At 39.7% G+C, this 17,856-nt stretch overlaps 1 protein-coding gene across 1 annotated transcript; it reads right to left on the bottom strand.

Annotated features, from left to right (window-relative positions):
- Positions 1–275: 275 nt before the first annotated feature.
- shoc2 (SHOC2 leucine rich repeat scaffold protein) lies at positions 276–16,968 on the bottom strand. The gene is made up of 9 exons (XM_053330700.1): positions 16,923–16,968; positions 6,933–8,006; positions 6,335–6,472; positions 6,029–6,159; positions 5,538–5,726; positions 3,759–3,881; positions 3,101–3,238; positions 2,396–2,513; positions 276–1,067 (listed from the first exon to the last, which is right to left on the bottom strand). Exons 2-9 carry the CDS (start codon positions 7,636–7,638, stop codon positions 859–861), a joined length of 1,752 nt encoding a protein of 583 aa, XP_053186675.1. The 5' UTR covers positions 7,639–8,006; positions 16,923–16,968; the 3' UTR covers positions 276–858.
- Positions 16,969–17,856: the final 888 nt, after the last annotated feature.

The following is a 17,856-nucleotide window of genomic DNA, read 5'->3' as shown; positions in this document are numbered from 1 at the left end:
TAATACAAAAAAAGAATTATTGAAATAAATTATATCTTTGTATTCTTGTGGACAATTGTGTTTAGAAATGAACCGCTGGATCACTCTAAACATAGGCACATTTTTAAAAAAAACATGGAAAAAGGTAAAAAGAAAAAAATTACAAGTAAGAAATTACAAATATGCCATCATGTGACCTTTGTTCTCTGTGGTCAAGACGCAATGAACAAGTTATCGAGTGAAGATTATGTAAAAAAAAAAAAAAAAAAGAGAGAAGAAAGAAACAAAAAAAGGGAATATCAAAAGAAAAAAAAATAAACAACAAGATGACAAAGTTAAATTACGGCAGCAGCAATAAATGTGAAGTTCCAAAGACTTTTGTTTTTGCATACAATTGTATCCTTGCTCACATAATAGATGCTTGTAATTACTGTAAATACATTGGCAATGGGAGCATGGTTTATATGGTTAAAAGACTTGCCACTTAGCTCACAGTTACTCAATATATATAACTTTATATATCTTCAGTTTTGGCAAAGAGATGGAAATATTTTCCTCTTAAATGATTCGGAATGAAAGATGAGCAGGGGGGGCGGGGGGTGGGGTCCTAAAATGACCATAATAAACTCTGGAGCAACACAGAAGTCAAGTCTCCAAAGATTCACCTTGTTTCTGCCCAGGGATGGTGAAAGAAACATTTTCCTTTTCTTTCCCTCCTCCTCTTCTTCTTGTCCCCCCCCTCCCACCGACACTGATTGTAGCGAGTCCGTTTTTTCGTTACAGTGTATGATACGCATAATGGGGGCGGGCAGGTGAGAGGGTGCAGAGCAAGTGGAGGGTTTAGAGTAAAGTAGGACTGGGATTTGAGCAGCTCTCGGCTCAGACCATGGCACGGTATGGTCCCTGCATCTTGAGGAACTGGATGATGAAGGAGGGGCCTCCCGCGACAATCTGGGGCGGCAGGTGGCTGAGGGGACAGTTCTCAATGCTCATGATGGACAGCTTGCTGCAGAGGGCCAGCTCGAACGGGAGGCTGTGCAGGTTGGGGTTGTCATTGAGGTACAGTTCCTCCAAGTTCTCCAGTGTACCTGAGGACCGACACCAGTTACTGTTAGTTCATATGTGTGTGTTTTAAGTAATGTGAACATCCAGGAAAACAGTTTCAGAAGCACTTCAATACAACATGAATTTCTGGAATAATAAAAAATATGCTCAGTAGAAGTTATAGTATGTAGAGGAAGGTGGAAAATTAAAGGAAAAATAGAATTTAGACAAGATATGGTTGAAAAACTGTGTATGTCTCCTTTAATTCAGATTCCTTGGTGAATGGCTGACTAAACCACAGCAGCATTTCAGGAGAAATCATTAATGGCCCAGAAGGGATGATGAAGAGACTGACAGTGGCCCTCGCCTTCCTCTGGGCTCTGGTACATCTCAGTTACAGTGAGGGTACAATTAAAAGAAAAAAAAGAATAATGGGCATATATTTTCCACTCTCATACAACAATGTAATCAGCTTTAGATGTTTCTAAATACCTTGAAGCCACAGGTATAATTGAATTCTGGGCCAAGTCTGAATACTCTAAAAATACACACACCTTCAGCTCCTTCCTCCACCTATTTTAATCTCTGGCTTAATACTCAGCCTCAGCAGTAACCAGCCTACCCAGGTTAGACCAATCACAAGGTCAAAAATGGGACATATTGTGAACTGTTAAGCTCCTAAATCCTAACGGTTAAATTTAGCTTTTATCAGGAAACAGTGTTAACTCTTTAAACCAAAAAAAGTTTAATTTGTAAAATGGGACATTCAAAAAGTGGCACCAACTTTAAAAATGTTGTTAATAGCACAAATAAAAACAAATGATACATATTAGAAATGAGCCAATTTAAAGACTAATTAAATGTTTATGAACATAACATGTGCAAAGGTCTTACCTATGTGGTCAATTAGCATTTAAAGGCTGGTAGAGCAATAGGTAGCCAAAACATATGGAAAGTTCTCTGATCACACAACTCTTCCATCTTTGTCTTAAACTGTAAATCCTCTGAATGAGACAAATTTAGAAGACTATGTGAAAAAAGGCCAGAGAGGCTAGAATTACTTCAGTTTTATGTTGTCTGTACAAAATACTTGTTTGTTGGGTTGCTTGTACAGTTTATCATTTGCCATTTAATTTTCTTAATGCTTAGTTTATGGTACAGTTTTGACAAAACTGTGTGCCAGAAATCAAAATTATATTTTGAGAGCCCAGTTATAATAATTTCAATCTGTGGGTCAGTTCTGGTTCCCCACCATCACGAGAGAACAGCTGAGATGTAAATTGCGAGTTGTAAAGTAACGTTTTCCAGCCCTGGACACGACACCTGAGCCTGTCTCTGGTGTACATACATGAAATGATGATAGAAATCTTACCAATCTCCTCAGGAAGGTGTTGCAGCAGGTTCTCCCCCAAACCCAGATGAGTGAGGTTGGTGAGGTGGCCTATGCCTCTGGGTAATGTAGTGAGCTGATTATTTGTCAGCACCAATTTCTAATGAGAGTGTGAGAGCACAGAAAGTTTTTTATTAGACAATTTTATCTTTAAACAATGAATTTTCTGCACAATTAACTGACTGAAAATGTATGACATCATAAAATGCATTTCAACAATAAAAAAAATCATTTTTTTCTGAGCACTGCAGAAGAATAAAAAAACCACAGCACCAAGCAAGGAAAAATGCCTTTCATATTTTGCTCAAAAGGTTTGTTAAACTTTTTCACATTTACAAGTCCCATTGCATAGTTTCATAATGGCAACTTGGTTTAACAAACATACTCTGGGTAAAAAAAATGGTTATTGAAAAAAATCTATTTAATCTCAGACGATTGCCTAATCTAGTAGACCGCATGTCTTGTTACCTGTTCCCTGCAGCTACAATTATTTGAACATAGTGAGGGACTCAGCTCTTAAATCTTTAGTTTGTTGTCTCATCACTATATCATTAATATATTATTAGTTCCTGGTTCAGAATCTTTGTCTTATATCTAATAATTGAAATATATGCAGAAAGCTCACATCTACCTTTATTTACAGAAAAATAAGTATATAGGAGATAACCACGTGTCTGGAAAACTTGCCTGTAAATCTTTAAGATAAGCAATTTCATTAGGTAGAGATTCCAACTTGTTTTCCTCCAAGTCAAGCTCCCGTAGCTTTCTCAAATTCCCAATACCATGTGGTAACTTCTTGAGAAGATTATTGGACAATATTAAAACCTGCAAAGACAATGAAATGACACTGGCATCACAAGGCTTGTCTTAATATTCACAGCACTGATGCAATCCTTCCTAACACAGAATGGTCATATCTTTCTCAATTTATGACAACTACTCTACAGTGACACTGGAGAAACAAATCTGGTAGGTGGGTAACAATGTGTTCATAGCATCCATTATTGAACATAACAAGTGAACATAATAGGTCCCCCTTTAATTTAGATGGGTTGGGGTTAGGGTTAGGAATATGTACTAAATCTGACTCAAGTGAAACAATACACATTTCTACATCAGACTTTAAAGTTGGCAGACCCAGAGGATTGACAGTACTATCAGTTTATAGCCATCTGCCTAAAAGATTCAAGATTGGTCATTACATCTTCAACACCTTTGCACAAAATACAGATGAAGTTTGCACTGAGACTTTTCCCTTCTTCTTCATTGAAATCACTGGCTGTAGCACTGGAAAAGTGTGCCCGTTAAATACCTGCTGCACGATACGTGTGTATCCAAGACTCACCTCAAGAGAGACTAGACCACAGACATCCTCTGGGATCTTAGTCAGCTGATTGGTGGCTAGGTTTAGCTCGACCATGCTGGTCCATGTGCCAAAGTCCAATGGCAGAGACGTTAACTGGTTGTCCTGAGGAAGACAATGGCATGCCTTTATTAGCAATATAGATGACAATTCAGACACAACACAAGGAGAGTGCTGTTCAAGACGCTGAGCAGACCAGTGCTCTATGTCAGCTATGTTACCTGGCGCCAGGATTAAATGTTTACATTGGAGACTTAAATCCAAATGCCATCCAGACGGACATACACTGAGGAACAAGTTGAGGTTATTTTTAAGAGTGTCTGTGTATAATGTCTGGCTAAAGGCCGATACAAACTTCAATATGCTGTGTATTCAAAGTGCTGTTCCGAACAATTCTCTCAATACAGTTCCACTCCAAATGGCATTTATATAAAAGCACACAAAGACATGCCACTACCTCTGCACTACAATGTACAACTTCAGGATTCCTCCATGTCCCGGGGTGCATTAAGGAATGGGCTAACCTGGACTACAGGTTAGAGAATTTTTATTCTCTAAAAATTGAGAATAATTATGTAGGCTAATGAACAGTCGACCGTAACGCACATGACGCTGCACTACAGTGACATCTAGTGGTAAAAGTGATGGGGATGGTGCGACACCGAGAGGCCCCCCTCCCCTCCTCCCATATCTTTCATTTTGATACAATGTAACAAAATCACACCATATATATCCAACACGCAGCTTAGTAGACGCCACACAAAGCTGTCGCAAGACTACACATAGCCTAATAGTCAGCAACAATTAAGTGTTCACACCCAAGTGGCGTTGTAATTGTTGTGATGTAATTGTGCGTGTGTGTGTGTGCATGTGCATACATGTTGGCTCATTTGCAAAAATGAAATGCACATAGTTAATGTTAGGCCTACATACATTAAATAAATAAATGGCACAGATGAAGCAGTTATTTGCTTGCAATATGTTTGATTTGTTGCATAGCCGATGGAACAGTTATTACTAGCCTAAGTGAAGTATTGTGCTGATGTAATTGTGTATGTGGGTGAGTATATGTTGGCTCATTTGCAAAAGTGAAATGCACATAGTTAATGGTACATACATTGGTACATACAATGGCACAGAGCCCAAGATGACCTTGTATTGAGTTTTTATAGGCAAAATATAGTGTGTCAACCACTTAGGGATGGGGGGCTCATAAAGTCCTGTAGCGGGGGTGCGGGGTAGGGCTCATAAAGTTCTGTAGCCCAGGGGCCTCCAGTGATGTTAATGCGCCCCTGTCCATGTCATGAGATTTCACTATGATGAACAACTCCAGTTGCTCTAAAAATGTTTTACAATTATTTTTTGAAAATAATGGACAAGTGGGTTTACCACTCCAGATTTATATTTATTTCTTATAAATTGGTATTAAGAGTTAAAAAATGTGTATTAATCATGCGAGTGCTTGATTTCTTTTTACACAGCTTAGCCTTGGCATGACAACAGTTCCCATGGGCCTCTTTTTCAAACCAGCCATTTTTACATTCTGCTGCTTTAGTTTCTGGGTCCTAGTATTGTGATTGTTTGCGTACTGTCACACAGTCATGTCTTACTGGGACACTTGAATAGGACAGAGGCCTAATGTTTGCTTTGAAAAAAATCAAAGTATATAGCAGAAAATGATTTAGAAAGTACTAATTCATGATAATTTCTACATTTACTAGGAATAATTTCTCTCAAAGACAACCATGCACATTTTTGTACCTTCATGTTAAGCTTGCTTAACACTTTGGCCCGAGAGAAGATACCAAACGGGATCTTGTTGATGCGGTTGTGCTCCATGTTGAGGGAGTAGATGGTGGAGAACTGGGATGGTCCACCCACAGGGTACGACTGGAAGCAGTTCCTCGCCAGTGTCAGACTGGTCAGGTTTACCAAACTTGACAGGAGGCCCTGGTCAGCCATAGAAACAGAGACATGACAGAAGCAATGTGATCAACACACTTATAGTGATACAGTGATACTTTAACACTGGATGCACTAGTGGCCCTCGCCTTGGACATACACTTATTTGTATACATTTTAGAGCACAAGGACAGAGGAGTCTAGGCTTCAACAGGAATGTGTCTCTAGGAAACAGTTGATTTTAACACTAGCATAACAGAAATTAGGGATATAACTTATAATTATTTTCATTATTGGGTATTACTTAGCATTTATATTTTAAATGACATGGTATTTTTGGTTCTCCTTACCTCTGGCAACACTGAAATATTGTTGTTTTCAAGGTTTAGCTCCTCCAGTTCTCGACATTTGGCTAATGATCTGGGGATGGCCGACAATCTATTGTATCTCAGACCTAAGCGATTTATGCTGGCTAGATTGCCTGAAATGACAACAACAACAAAAAACAAACTTATTACCATTACAACATTTATAGAAATCTTGTCTCTTAAGTCATTTTTCAATTAACTGGCAGACAAATCAAATCAATATAGACAATCAAACAAATATAGTAACAAAGACATAATTGAAAGGTAAAAATACTTAAAATGCTGTACCTATAGTCTCTGGGAGGTCCAAGAGCTCATTGTGCTGCAAGTCGAGGTTGGTTATCTGTGTGCAATTCCCAATTTCCTTCGGTAGGTGTTCCAACTGATTATGGGCAACATCCAGAGTAATGAGGTTGCAAAGCTCCCCTGCAGAAACATGCACAGATCACCAAAATTTAGTAGTTTCAGTTTCAGTAAAAGTCCTCTGTCCTGCTTAAAACACCAACTCATTTTTCTCACGCCATTTCTGTTTCACAATATTATTTTATGTAGACAAAGTAGAATTCGTCTTGGTAACACTGGATTCCTAGATGAATCATCAGTTCAACATTCACTAACTTGAGTGCATTGGATTTTGAACTGTAAGAAAGTGTAAAGTGTGTATTCAGTGACCATTTGGTCCAATGTAGTTTAATAATGTTTTACTGACCAGAATAAGATATTTAAAATAAATTATGAGCAAAAAAAGACCTACAAATCTGGATGCTCAACGCTTTAAATCCAGCAATTGCCTACTACCTCCCACAATTATGAATAATATGGTTTGCTTCTTGTCCTGCCCAAATTGAACAAAGTCATCCTCTTATTACACGTAGGTTTTACTCACCTATCTCTGCAGGCAGCTGCTTAATCTTGTTCTCCCGGATGCTGAGCATTGTGAGCTTGGAAAGGTTTCGAATGTCCTTCTCCACCGTTGTGATGCGGTTGAAGCGCAGGTACAGCGTGGTCAGAGAGGTCAGCCGGTAAACAACAGCCGGTATCTCTCGCAGCTTGTTGTGCCGGAGGTCGAGCATTCGAAGCTTCTTAAGGGAGTCCAGGGAGTCAGGCAAGCTGGTCAGGGAGTTCTCACTCAGGGCCAAAGTGACCAGGCCTGATAGGCAACCCACCTCAGCCGGCAGGCTCTGCAGCTTGTTGCTATATAAGTAGAGTTCAGCCAGCTGCGTCAACTCCTTAATTGAGGTGGGCAGCATGTGAATGGACCGTTTAGATAGGTCCAATCTCATTGAGTTCTCCTCCCGGCACTTATTAAGCTCTTTGACCACCTCGGCATTGCTGGACTTCTTGTTGCGCGTACCTGGTGCCGGGTTTGGCCGCTTTATCGTATTGTCAACGGAGAAGGCAACACCCGGTGTTGAGCTGCTAGTGTCCTTCTTTCCTTCTTTGGCATCTTTCCCTTTGGTCTTCGTTTCTTTGCCACCATCCTTGACTAAGCTGGCCAGAGCCTTGGCCTCCTTTTCCCTTTCTTTCCCCGCTGGACCACCTTTTGGGTCCTTTTCTTTTGAATCTTTTTCTTTGCCTAAAGTACTACTCATGTCGACGTTATCGGGCCTCCTGCAGAGTTGCTCATGAGAGTCTCTCGTCAGGTTACTTATGGTTTGGGGAAAAAAGGGACACAGACAGCCAAGAAGGCTTTTAAAGAAAACATCCCTGTGCAGACCCACACATTAATGATTATCCTTGAAATAAAGATCGTGTGATCCAAAGGTTTTTTGGAAACTTTTGATACTTTGTTCTTTTGTTAAAATGCCATGTGAGAAAAAATCCTTTGAAGCAACTGGATTGTGGCATCTATGGGCCACATGCTTAAGTGACAAGGCTGCATACAATCCCAGGACCTTTAGGGACAAGTTTCCCTCAGGCTGCAAAGGTCATCAGGGTTTTGGAATCCCTCGAGGGTTTGCTGTGGGGAAAAGAAAAGGATAATTCATGTCAACAGTTTACTAGAGGTGTGACGATACACTCCGCTCACGAGACAAGACGAGACACGATATTGGGGTCACAAGATCGAGACGAGACCAAAGATATGGCCATCGACTTCAGAAAAAATGCCAATGCGCCTGAACCCACCATTATCAAGGGACAAACTATTGAACAAGTGCAATCTTACAAATACCTTGGGACTATTATTGACTCTAAACTGAATTTTAAAGAAAATTGTTTTGCACATCATATCAATGATATAATGTCACTGTGTGGATCATTAACCTTGTTGCAGTGTGCTCCCTGGTTATAGTTGGTGAACTATCAGCTTCTACCTGCTCAGATCTCACAGTCAGCAGTAGGAGAGGAAGAGAGCAGCAGGGGAATCTAGTGCACATAGTTTGCATGGTAGCCTAATGATGGAAAAAGTAAAACTGATAACTACAAAAATAAACCACAATTTATACTGTAAATATATAGTTTCACAGACAAATTGTTGTATCTTTTCTGGGTTGTGTGTGATCATTAAGAATAATATAAAACCAGTCTATACATCACCAAGATGAACTGGCTTAGACTTTGTTTGATTTATAAGTGTACTCTCTTTGTGTGACATGGGTTTTTTTTATTACCAATTTGTTATAGTTTGTGATAAATTATATAACTGAACCGCCACTGACTGTTAAAATAAACAGTTTTATCATTTTAATCTATCTTTATTATTTATCTTTTATTTATTGTTAACAGCTCAGGTCGATTGAACAACTGAAAATACCTATTTTTGTGTAGCATACATGTTTATGTTATTTTGTTAAAGCTATCAGACATTAACATTTAGTTGTTTTGTTTAAATTACTATTTATAATTTTATATTACTTTAACAACTCAGGGACGTCCAAGCAGCAACGTGTTGTTTGAGCACTTTTTTGCATTGTCAATTTGAAATAATGTTTTGTTTTTGAATGAAGGGGTGGAAATTTAAAAAATATTTCTTTATCCAATTCATCGATTAATCGAAAAAATAATCGACCGATTAATCGATTATCAAAATAATTGTTAGTTGCAGCCCTAGTCTGTAAAATTAGATTGATTCTGGTCTTTTAGTGAGAAAATGCAAATAACATTAATTGGGAATCCGTAAACCAGAAAATAGCTTTCAGGGCCAGGGAACTATTCAATGGGCATCACTTCTACCACTGACAAGTCAGGGTTGTAAAAGATTTATCAGATTTGCCATTTGGGATGGTTGTGGGATGCCAAGCAAGTGTAACTGTGAAGCCTTTCATTGTTAATGAACTTGTGTTATTTGACCAGTCCTACTTCCACCACTCATACCCCTTTTCCACCAAAGCAGTTCCAGTGCTGGTTCACAGTCGGTTCTGAGACACCAGCTGAGAACCAATTTGCTTTTCCATGGCTCGGTGGTTAGGGAGCCACGTCATTACGTCACTGTATACGTCACTTACGTCGCTGCTTTCCCATGAAGACTTGCGCCAAGTTTGAAGCAACAACACAGTTGGCAAACCACGCATTTGTACTGTTGCTCCTGGCTCTACGAGGCTTCATTGGCATCCAAACACGGCAGATACAACGTATTTGTGCTGCTCGACAGGATTGAGATGGTTGTTAGCCTTTGTTGTAAGCTAAAGTTAGCCAGCAGAGCACAGAAAACTCACAACGCAAATGTGTTGAATTTCACCATCAGTCAAATGTTCAAGGGATAATTCACTCCTTATCTATTCACCATAGTGGTCTTGTTTGTTGTGGTTGGTCTCAATAACCCCGCCCCCTGCCCCCTAACGTAAGCGGTTCTTTCTTCTAGTCCAGCAAAGAACTGGTGCCACTCTGGAACCAGTTTTTCTGGCCCAGAGCCAGTTCTTTGTCTGTCGAAACAGGAAAATCGGTTCCAAATTAAGTACTGGCCCAGAACCAGCACTGGAACTGCTTTGGTGGATAAGGGGTATCAGAGCTACCAAAATTATGTCTGAGAGCCATTCAAGAAGACCTTGGCCTCACCCAGCATGGGATCCTTCAAGCTGTTCCCACCAGCTAGAACTCAACTCTGCACATGTTGCAGAGGTGGCATGTTGCAGATGAGAGTATGACTTAAACGAATGCATGCATTTATTTATTTTTATATTTGAACGTGGTTCTTGAGTGCACCTGAATGTTGTATGTTTTGTACAATGACAATAAAGAATCTAATCTAATCTAATCTGACTCACAGCCAATCAATGCTTGCGTTCTTCGATTTAGTGCAACATGTGATCAACTCATTGCCACAGCAACTACAATCCGTCTGTGGTGAATTTGTGTAAAAATCTAATCATTTAGATGTGGAGGAATGGTGGCATTTTATGCAATTTAATGCTTCTATTCACATGAGTATCGGATGAAGTACTCAATTGATATCAGTATCACTTTAAGGGTCCTTGGATTGGTACTGGTATCATAATCTTGCCCAATGTGATGATTTACTGTTTTTCTTTGGTTTATATCTCTGTAAACTGAATATCTTTGGGTTTTGGACACCCTGCCAAACAAAAAGGCATTTGATGACATCACCTCGGACAATTGTGATGAATATAATGTTCAGTATTTTATAAACAAAAAAATGAGTCAAAATAATAATCCGCAGATTAATCAATAATGAAAATAATCCATAGTTGCCCTACTTCTGGGCCTCGTCCATTTGTTTTTGCCTTTTTTTTTTTTTTTTTACACAAAGAAATTAGCCAACCTGATTTCAAATGGGTCAGATCAGTTTAAAATTAATTTTTATGTTAATTTTCGGTCTCCATGTATCAAAAAGTGCTCATCACAATTTACAGTAAAGAGACTCTTCCTGTGGTGGACACAGGTGAGAATATTCTGCAAGGTGCTTCATGATTGATCTTAATATGTTTGTTGGGACAGTATCGGCTACATAAAGCCCAATTCTTTTTCATTGTTTTGTTTGCTCTGGTAGGTAACTCTGCTGTGTTAAAACAGCTCAGCGATGGCTCAATTTCAGCAACATTTTAAAAAGGAGAAGCAGAACTTTTAAGAACTGTTGTGAGCTGAAAACTTGTTCATGCCGGAGAGAAAGAGAGGAGGTCCAAACCTTTCTGCCACGATTTCTCATTGACATTCCTCTCCCTCTCTAACCCTAACAGACATTATATACGGTCCTAGGATACTGTGAAAAATATTCCTAGAGAAAATATTAATAAAAACTATCAAAGTCAAGCTGTAATGTAGGCTCTGTTTTATGTTTTACTGGAGGCTATGTGTGCAATATAACTAACCATCACTGTATAGGAAAAACAAATATAACTAAATAGAAGCCTTAATACTCTGACAATACTTGCCTTAAACATGAGACAAAAAAAAACACTTCAACAGGTTTGGTGGGTTGACAGTACCGTGAGATTCTTGGTATTTAGTGTATTGTGCCAGTCAAAGCAAATCTGTTGAATGTACTAAGCATAACCTCACACCAACTTACTCCTGTTAAACAAACATGGCCCAGCGGGTGTTGACATTACTGTAAGCCTACAGCCCCACCTAAACAGGCATTCAGCAATTTTAGCCCCTATAAAGTCTGTAATGCAGCAATCACACTGAATATTTACGTCTCTTAGACATCCAGACAAAACACACGACTCTTTGGATCTTTACGTGACAAACTGAGCCAGCTTGTCTCTACTGCTGTTGCACCTCACTGACTTAGCTCTCCAACACTAGTACGAGCTAAGCTGTGGCAAAAAAGAGAGGCAGGTTTGGATCAGGATCAGAGCTAAGTGAAAAGGTTAGAACTGCTGAGAGTAATCTTTAGAAGTGGCCTTCAAAGCATGGAGTCCCCACAACAACAGGTCATATGACCTTTTGGGTAAAAGAAATGTTGGGTCAATAGCAGCACCCCTGACATGATAGACTGCTTGACAGAGTGTTCTGTAAATAAAAAAGGTATCCACTGCTCTTTGAGTCCGTCATAAATAAGACGGTGAACATATAACACCAACTGCAAGAGACATACCTGTGTACAAAATTATTTGAACATAAAATGAGAATAGCCAGACCAGTCCTGTTGCTGAGATCTTCTAAAACCAAACTGTGCAAGCAACTTCCTTTTATGGTTTTACTCTCTATGTCCCTGCCCTGGTACATAATCTTGTTTATTACAAACGGCAAGTAAACGTTATTTAAAGACTCATGTTTTATGATCTGTCCCAACAAAAGACCAAATGAGAGCAGAAGAACACTTTCTTAGGTGTGTCTTTTGTTGTTGTTTTTTACTGTTTGTATTGACATTTCTCTTTCATTATATTAATACTGACATTTTTGGATAAGAAAATAAGCTTTTTTGTAGTTAAGGCATCAACTTTTTGTCTGTATTTGCCAAGATCAACGAAAATGTAACCACATTCAAACAGGCATACTTCTAGTTTCTAATCTGGGGTCTTTCAAATGCATGCAGGGGTTTCTGAAAAACAGCATATAAGTTTGATATTCAGTTGACTGAAAAAGCTTTAGAAGAAGGAAGAAGAAAAAACAGTAACCGGCTGCTAGCAGTGCTAGTAAGAACAATGCCAGTGTTTCCTTTATATTCGCACCGCTGCAGAATTTAAAAAAAAATTCATTTTGCAAAAATGTCACACTATCATTAATATCAATGGGCTACTAATGATTTTCACTTGCACATGTATGAGCACAAGAGCACAGCGAGTGGAGAAAGTGAGTGGCAGGAAAGTGACGGTGAATGTGAGCAGAGCAGTGGAAAAAGTTAGCACTAAGTTGTCAATCTGGCAGTAAATGTCCAGTGTGTCTGTTAATAAATGCTACAGCTTCTCAAGACCAAGAAGGGTCTCTTCTGTTGCTTCATCAACTGTGAGAAAGGTGAAGGGGGTTAGCTCCAAAGTCAGTGACAATTGGTTAACCTTACCTGACCAGGCTCACTTAAAGTGGACTGAGGAGGTGGACTGGCTATTCTCATTTTAGTGACAATCTCAGCCGCTCTTAAACAGAGCAGAGCTGAACTGCTGAGTCCCTCCCAAGTTATGGTCAGCAACCACCAAGCAACCCCAAAGCAGTCAACCTACAGGAAACACTGGATGGGTTCATGAAATTCAGTCAGGTTTCCAGCCCTGACAAGCAAATTGCACAATGCACACACTCAACAGCATATACAATTTGCCATGAAAAACAATTGATGGGAAATAAATGATTATTTAAGAGTATGTCATCACATCAGAGTTTGCAGGCTATTGCCAGAACTGCACTTTCTGTCTACAGTCACTACATTTATGTAGACTTACACCCATCACATATAATTCACATTGATGGGGTAGTTACATTGTACATTTGAGTATATCTTTCATGCCAAGAATACTGCAATAGTCATATACAGTATATTTGAGAAATGCCCCCAGTCAGAAGTTAGAAACCTACTTTGTTTACTCTGGTCTGAATCAGTGGATGAGTAGCTGAACTTATTACATTTTCCATTAAGTTCGGTTTCTTTTCACAGCAAACCAAAATGTATCATTTAAAGCCATCAGAGAGCAATTCACTCTGGTCAGATGTGTCTGGGGTGGTTGTGAAAATACAAACACAAGAAGAGGGACCTGAAGAAGGCCTAATCTGCCCAAATATCAATCAAGGCAACATATTGTTTGCTATTCCAGAACAAACCTTGATTCACTTCAACTAGCTGCCAGGAACTGTTAATTTTTCTCATGTGCAGATTCAGATTGCTCTCCCACCACAAACAAATCGCTCCAGAGGCCTGTACTACGAAGCTGGATTTTCTCTTATCGAGGTATCTTCAGGGTTAACCGGGGTTTTCCGTCCTACGACGCTGGTTCACTTCTTACATGGGTAAATCACCATGGTAACTTATGCTGAACGGCTAACCTGCTCCGGAGCAGGTTATGCTCTGGATAAGAGATCAACGAGTATAAAAGCACCACCTCCTGACCAATCTGATCTCTTGGAAAATGACCTGCCCATTCTTAAAAGATCCTGTCAACATTGGTGCGCTGATCGTGCGAGAAGCGCTTAGGAGAGAATGAGTTTTTAGGGATAGATGCAATTTTTTAATTGACCAAAATATACATTTAAAAAATAATCCTTGAGGCACACTAGGGATATTATTCTGTATGTTATACAGTTGGTTTGACATCCTGAGATCAAAGTGTCAGGGAGCATAATAACTGTATTTATTTATTGTAATTGTAAAAAAATTGACGAAAAGATATATTTGTAAAATAAGCCTTGTGGCAGATGAGGGATATTAGTCTGTAATACAGTTGGTTTGACATCATTCACTCAAATGGTTGAAGTGCATAATAGGTTTGTATTTTAATGTTGAATATTAAACTAACTTAATGACGCTACAAAAGGAAGGGCGCTGAGGAAGCGCTCTGCCCAAAACGTCTGTGCTGTAATAAAGTGACATTGTGTGATCAGAGTGCTGCCCGTTTATATTGTCCGATTAATTAATATTGTATAATCTCACGAATTCACGCATTAACAAAGTCTGCAATTTTCTGCCAGCATTCCTGCAGGGTTTCTCCATGTTTGCGATTGGTCAGACGCTGCAAACACCACCCCTTTTATATGAGCGTGCAGTGATCAAGATTGGAAAACCCTGGGTTCAATTACTGAGTTGATAACCAGCTTCATAGTACCGTTTATCATGATTGTGAATGTCTGGGTAAGTCAACCCAGGTAACAGAGATATCCTGGGTATGTTAATCCAGATTCATAGTACAGGCCTCAGATTTCATGACTGGACTGGTGCTGTTGTTTTGGTCCACACTCCTGAACCACTGCTGTGATCAGATCTGTCCAAACTAATCATCCTAAGGGGAAAACGAACCAGAGTCCAACCAGACTAAACAACGTAGGTTTGACAACATCCAAAAACTTGCAAATATATACTCAGTCTGTAAAAACTGGCAGACAACCATCAGCGCAAGAACATGAATTTGTCAAATACAGTTGTAATCCCACTGACGAGTAGTGTTAAAGACTTTGGTGGTGCACACTTGTTCTGTAAGAATATAATGACTGAGCATAAGGAAGAGAATATGCAGAGAAGTTTAATCAGAAAACTGCACTATTTATGGATGCTTTGTGTCTGTTTACAGCATCTACATTACCCTTTACAAACATATACTACACTCAGGATGAGAAGATCATTGTAAAGATGACCTTGTGGCAGAAGTTTGCCAAAGCCACAGGATAATGTTAAATCAACAGGCAAGAGATCCAACTGTAACAAAACTGTGAAGACTGTGAGGTCCATTAAATTAGGCCTACTCATTTAGTGGATGTAAATATGAGGCTCAACCCATATACAGCTTTGAAGTCATTTTAGTGCAAGTCCATCAACACTGACACAACACCATGAAGTGCCACTACACACTTGGACTTCATGGCATTTGCAACTCAGATAGAGAATAATTACTTTTCCATTAGGGATATCTTGGGCCCATCTGATAATGCCAATGCATTTAGGTCTAAGCAGGACTGTCTAATGTTCTCCAGCTTTTGCTGATCCATTACAATGCCTTTTGGATCAAATAAGATGCATCAATGTTAGATAATCAGAGATGACAAGGAAATATCTCCAGTCCAGCTCACGAGTTGCTACTTGACAATGCCTTAGCTTACTGTTTTAATACAAGATAGCAGGTATGATGTGGCCTGCCAGTTTAAGTGGTTATCCGTGTAAAACTGGGCAAAAAAGCAGAGGAGAGTTGTTGGCAGCTATTGGCTGCTGCTATACATAGGACGTAACTAGCTCGATGGCTACGCGTGCCAATGACAAATCCTAGGAAACAGATTACCGACAAAAATGGTACCAGGTCGAGGAAGTCATGTCACCTTTCGAGATTAATTGATTTACATAAACACCTGAAGAGCACACAGCAGGGTTGGCTTCCCTGTACGGTGACTGGATGTGACGCGGACAGTAAGAAAGCTACAGGCTCCGGTGTGACAGCTAACCTAACATCAACCAGCTAACTAACTCACGTAGGCTGAAAATCAGTTGTGTCAGCTAAGCAAGCGTCGAAAGTGGCATACCTAAGTTAGCAATCTTCAATAAGAGAAAAACACACTGGCTAAGGTTGCTAAAGAGGGACTGACAACAAGGCAGGAAATAAATGCAGCTAAGCTAAACGTCAATAGGAGAGCAAACGTCAGTATGCCAGACTGCTAACTTGCTAACGTCAGCTAGCCAGCAGGTTAGCCCGCCAGCTAGCTGTATTTCACCGAGCCATCTTCTCAGTCAAAGGAGGAAGAGTAACAGCACCATCAGCATTAAATGATAAAACTAACTGCTATGCTTATATATGTATTTGCTGAGATGGTGAAAGAGATGTCGAAGTTTTCGCTGACATATTTACTCACTTCCAGCGATTAGCTTTCATCTGAAACACAGCTAACTGTGTATATATATATATGTGTGTGTGTGTGTGTGTGTAGGCCCGAGCAGAGCGACCCGTCCGCCGTGACTTGGACCGAGAGGAGAGCCCTTTGCTGCGGCCAGCTGAGCGCGATCGGGCGGCAGACACCCAAAGAGAGTAGCCGATGACTGGAGGCAGCTGATATCCTCGCAAAGCTGCCACTGGCGGCGTACAAGCCGCGGACTTAACTGAAACACAGTGCCTAAGCGCCGTTCCCGTGTTGAATATTAGCCGAGGAAAAAAGGAAAACACAGTGAAAAACAGCGGCCATTCCGAAGCTGAACAAAAGAGTGCATTCGTACTCGCCTCTGAGAAATGACACTTTATGGTTACACACGCCCTTATAAGAGACTGACGAGTGTGTTGTGTATAGAGCGATGTGTAGCCGTGCTGCGGTGGGTGAAACCTTCACTGTTAAGGTTGTAATATAACTGTTTTACCTTCAGAGGTGTGACTCCGCCATCCTTGCTGCTTCCTCCTCTTTTCCTACACTGCTGCTCAGCTCCCCTCCCTCCCCCCCGCCACCAAACTGCGTCATTCGCACGCCTAACCAATGTTATCACGAGACTTTGAAATACAATCAAATATCCCTGGATAAACACTGGCTTCATGATGAACATTACACATGCAAGGTTTGGAAGGTTTGTTTGGAAATGTAATTGGTTATAAATTACTAGTTACCCTATTTAAAATATAATAAGCAATGTAACTGTTTCAATTACTTAATCAAAGTAATGTAACTTATTACATTTGATTACTTTTTGATTACTTTCCTACGATTGTTTTCAGCTGTTAGGGTAAGTGTACCAGGTGTTTTTCAAGGATACTGACATGATGTATAAGGGAGGTCATTTCTTATCTATAAAGAAAGATTTACCACCCATTTGAAAATGTATTCATTAGTTCATGTAGATTTTGGAATATAGAACAAAGATATTTTATGAAAGCAGTCGAAAGTCTGGGATGGGCTTAACTGGTACTGCGACACCAGTTAAGCCCATGTGTGATCCAAATAAAGTCCACGTCATGATTTATTTGCAAAATATAAAAGAAAATTGATATCAAATCATTAAAAACAGCAGTAGCCTATACGTATTCAGTAACATGTTAGATATTAAAAAAGGGGGAAAAGCCTCCTGAGCAAAATCTTCAAAAAGGTCTGACTTCAGATGTAACCCAATCAACATTTTCATAAGTAACTGTAACGGATTACAGTCACATTTATTTTGTAATTAAATTACGTACAGTAACTAGTTACTCCCCAACACTGTTCACATGTACATTCCTAACATGGCATCCCATGCAAATTTAGATTCAGGGCTTTTGAGAAAACATTAGGGGCTGCAGCCTCAAAAGCAACCCCTAGCTTTGCCC

This window comes from Scomber japonicus, chromosome 2 (genome assembly GCF_027409825.1).
Source record: "Scomber japonicus isolate fScoJap1 chromosome 2, fScoJap1.pri, whole genome shotgun sequence".
Lineage (NCBI taxonomy): Eukaryota > Metazoa > Chordata > Actinopteri > Scombriformes > Scombridae > Scomber > Scomber japonicus.
This window is presented reverse-complemented; position numbering and strand designations above follow the sequence as displayed.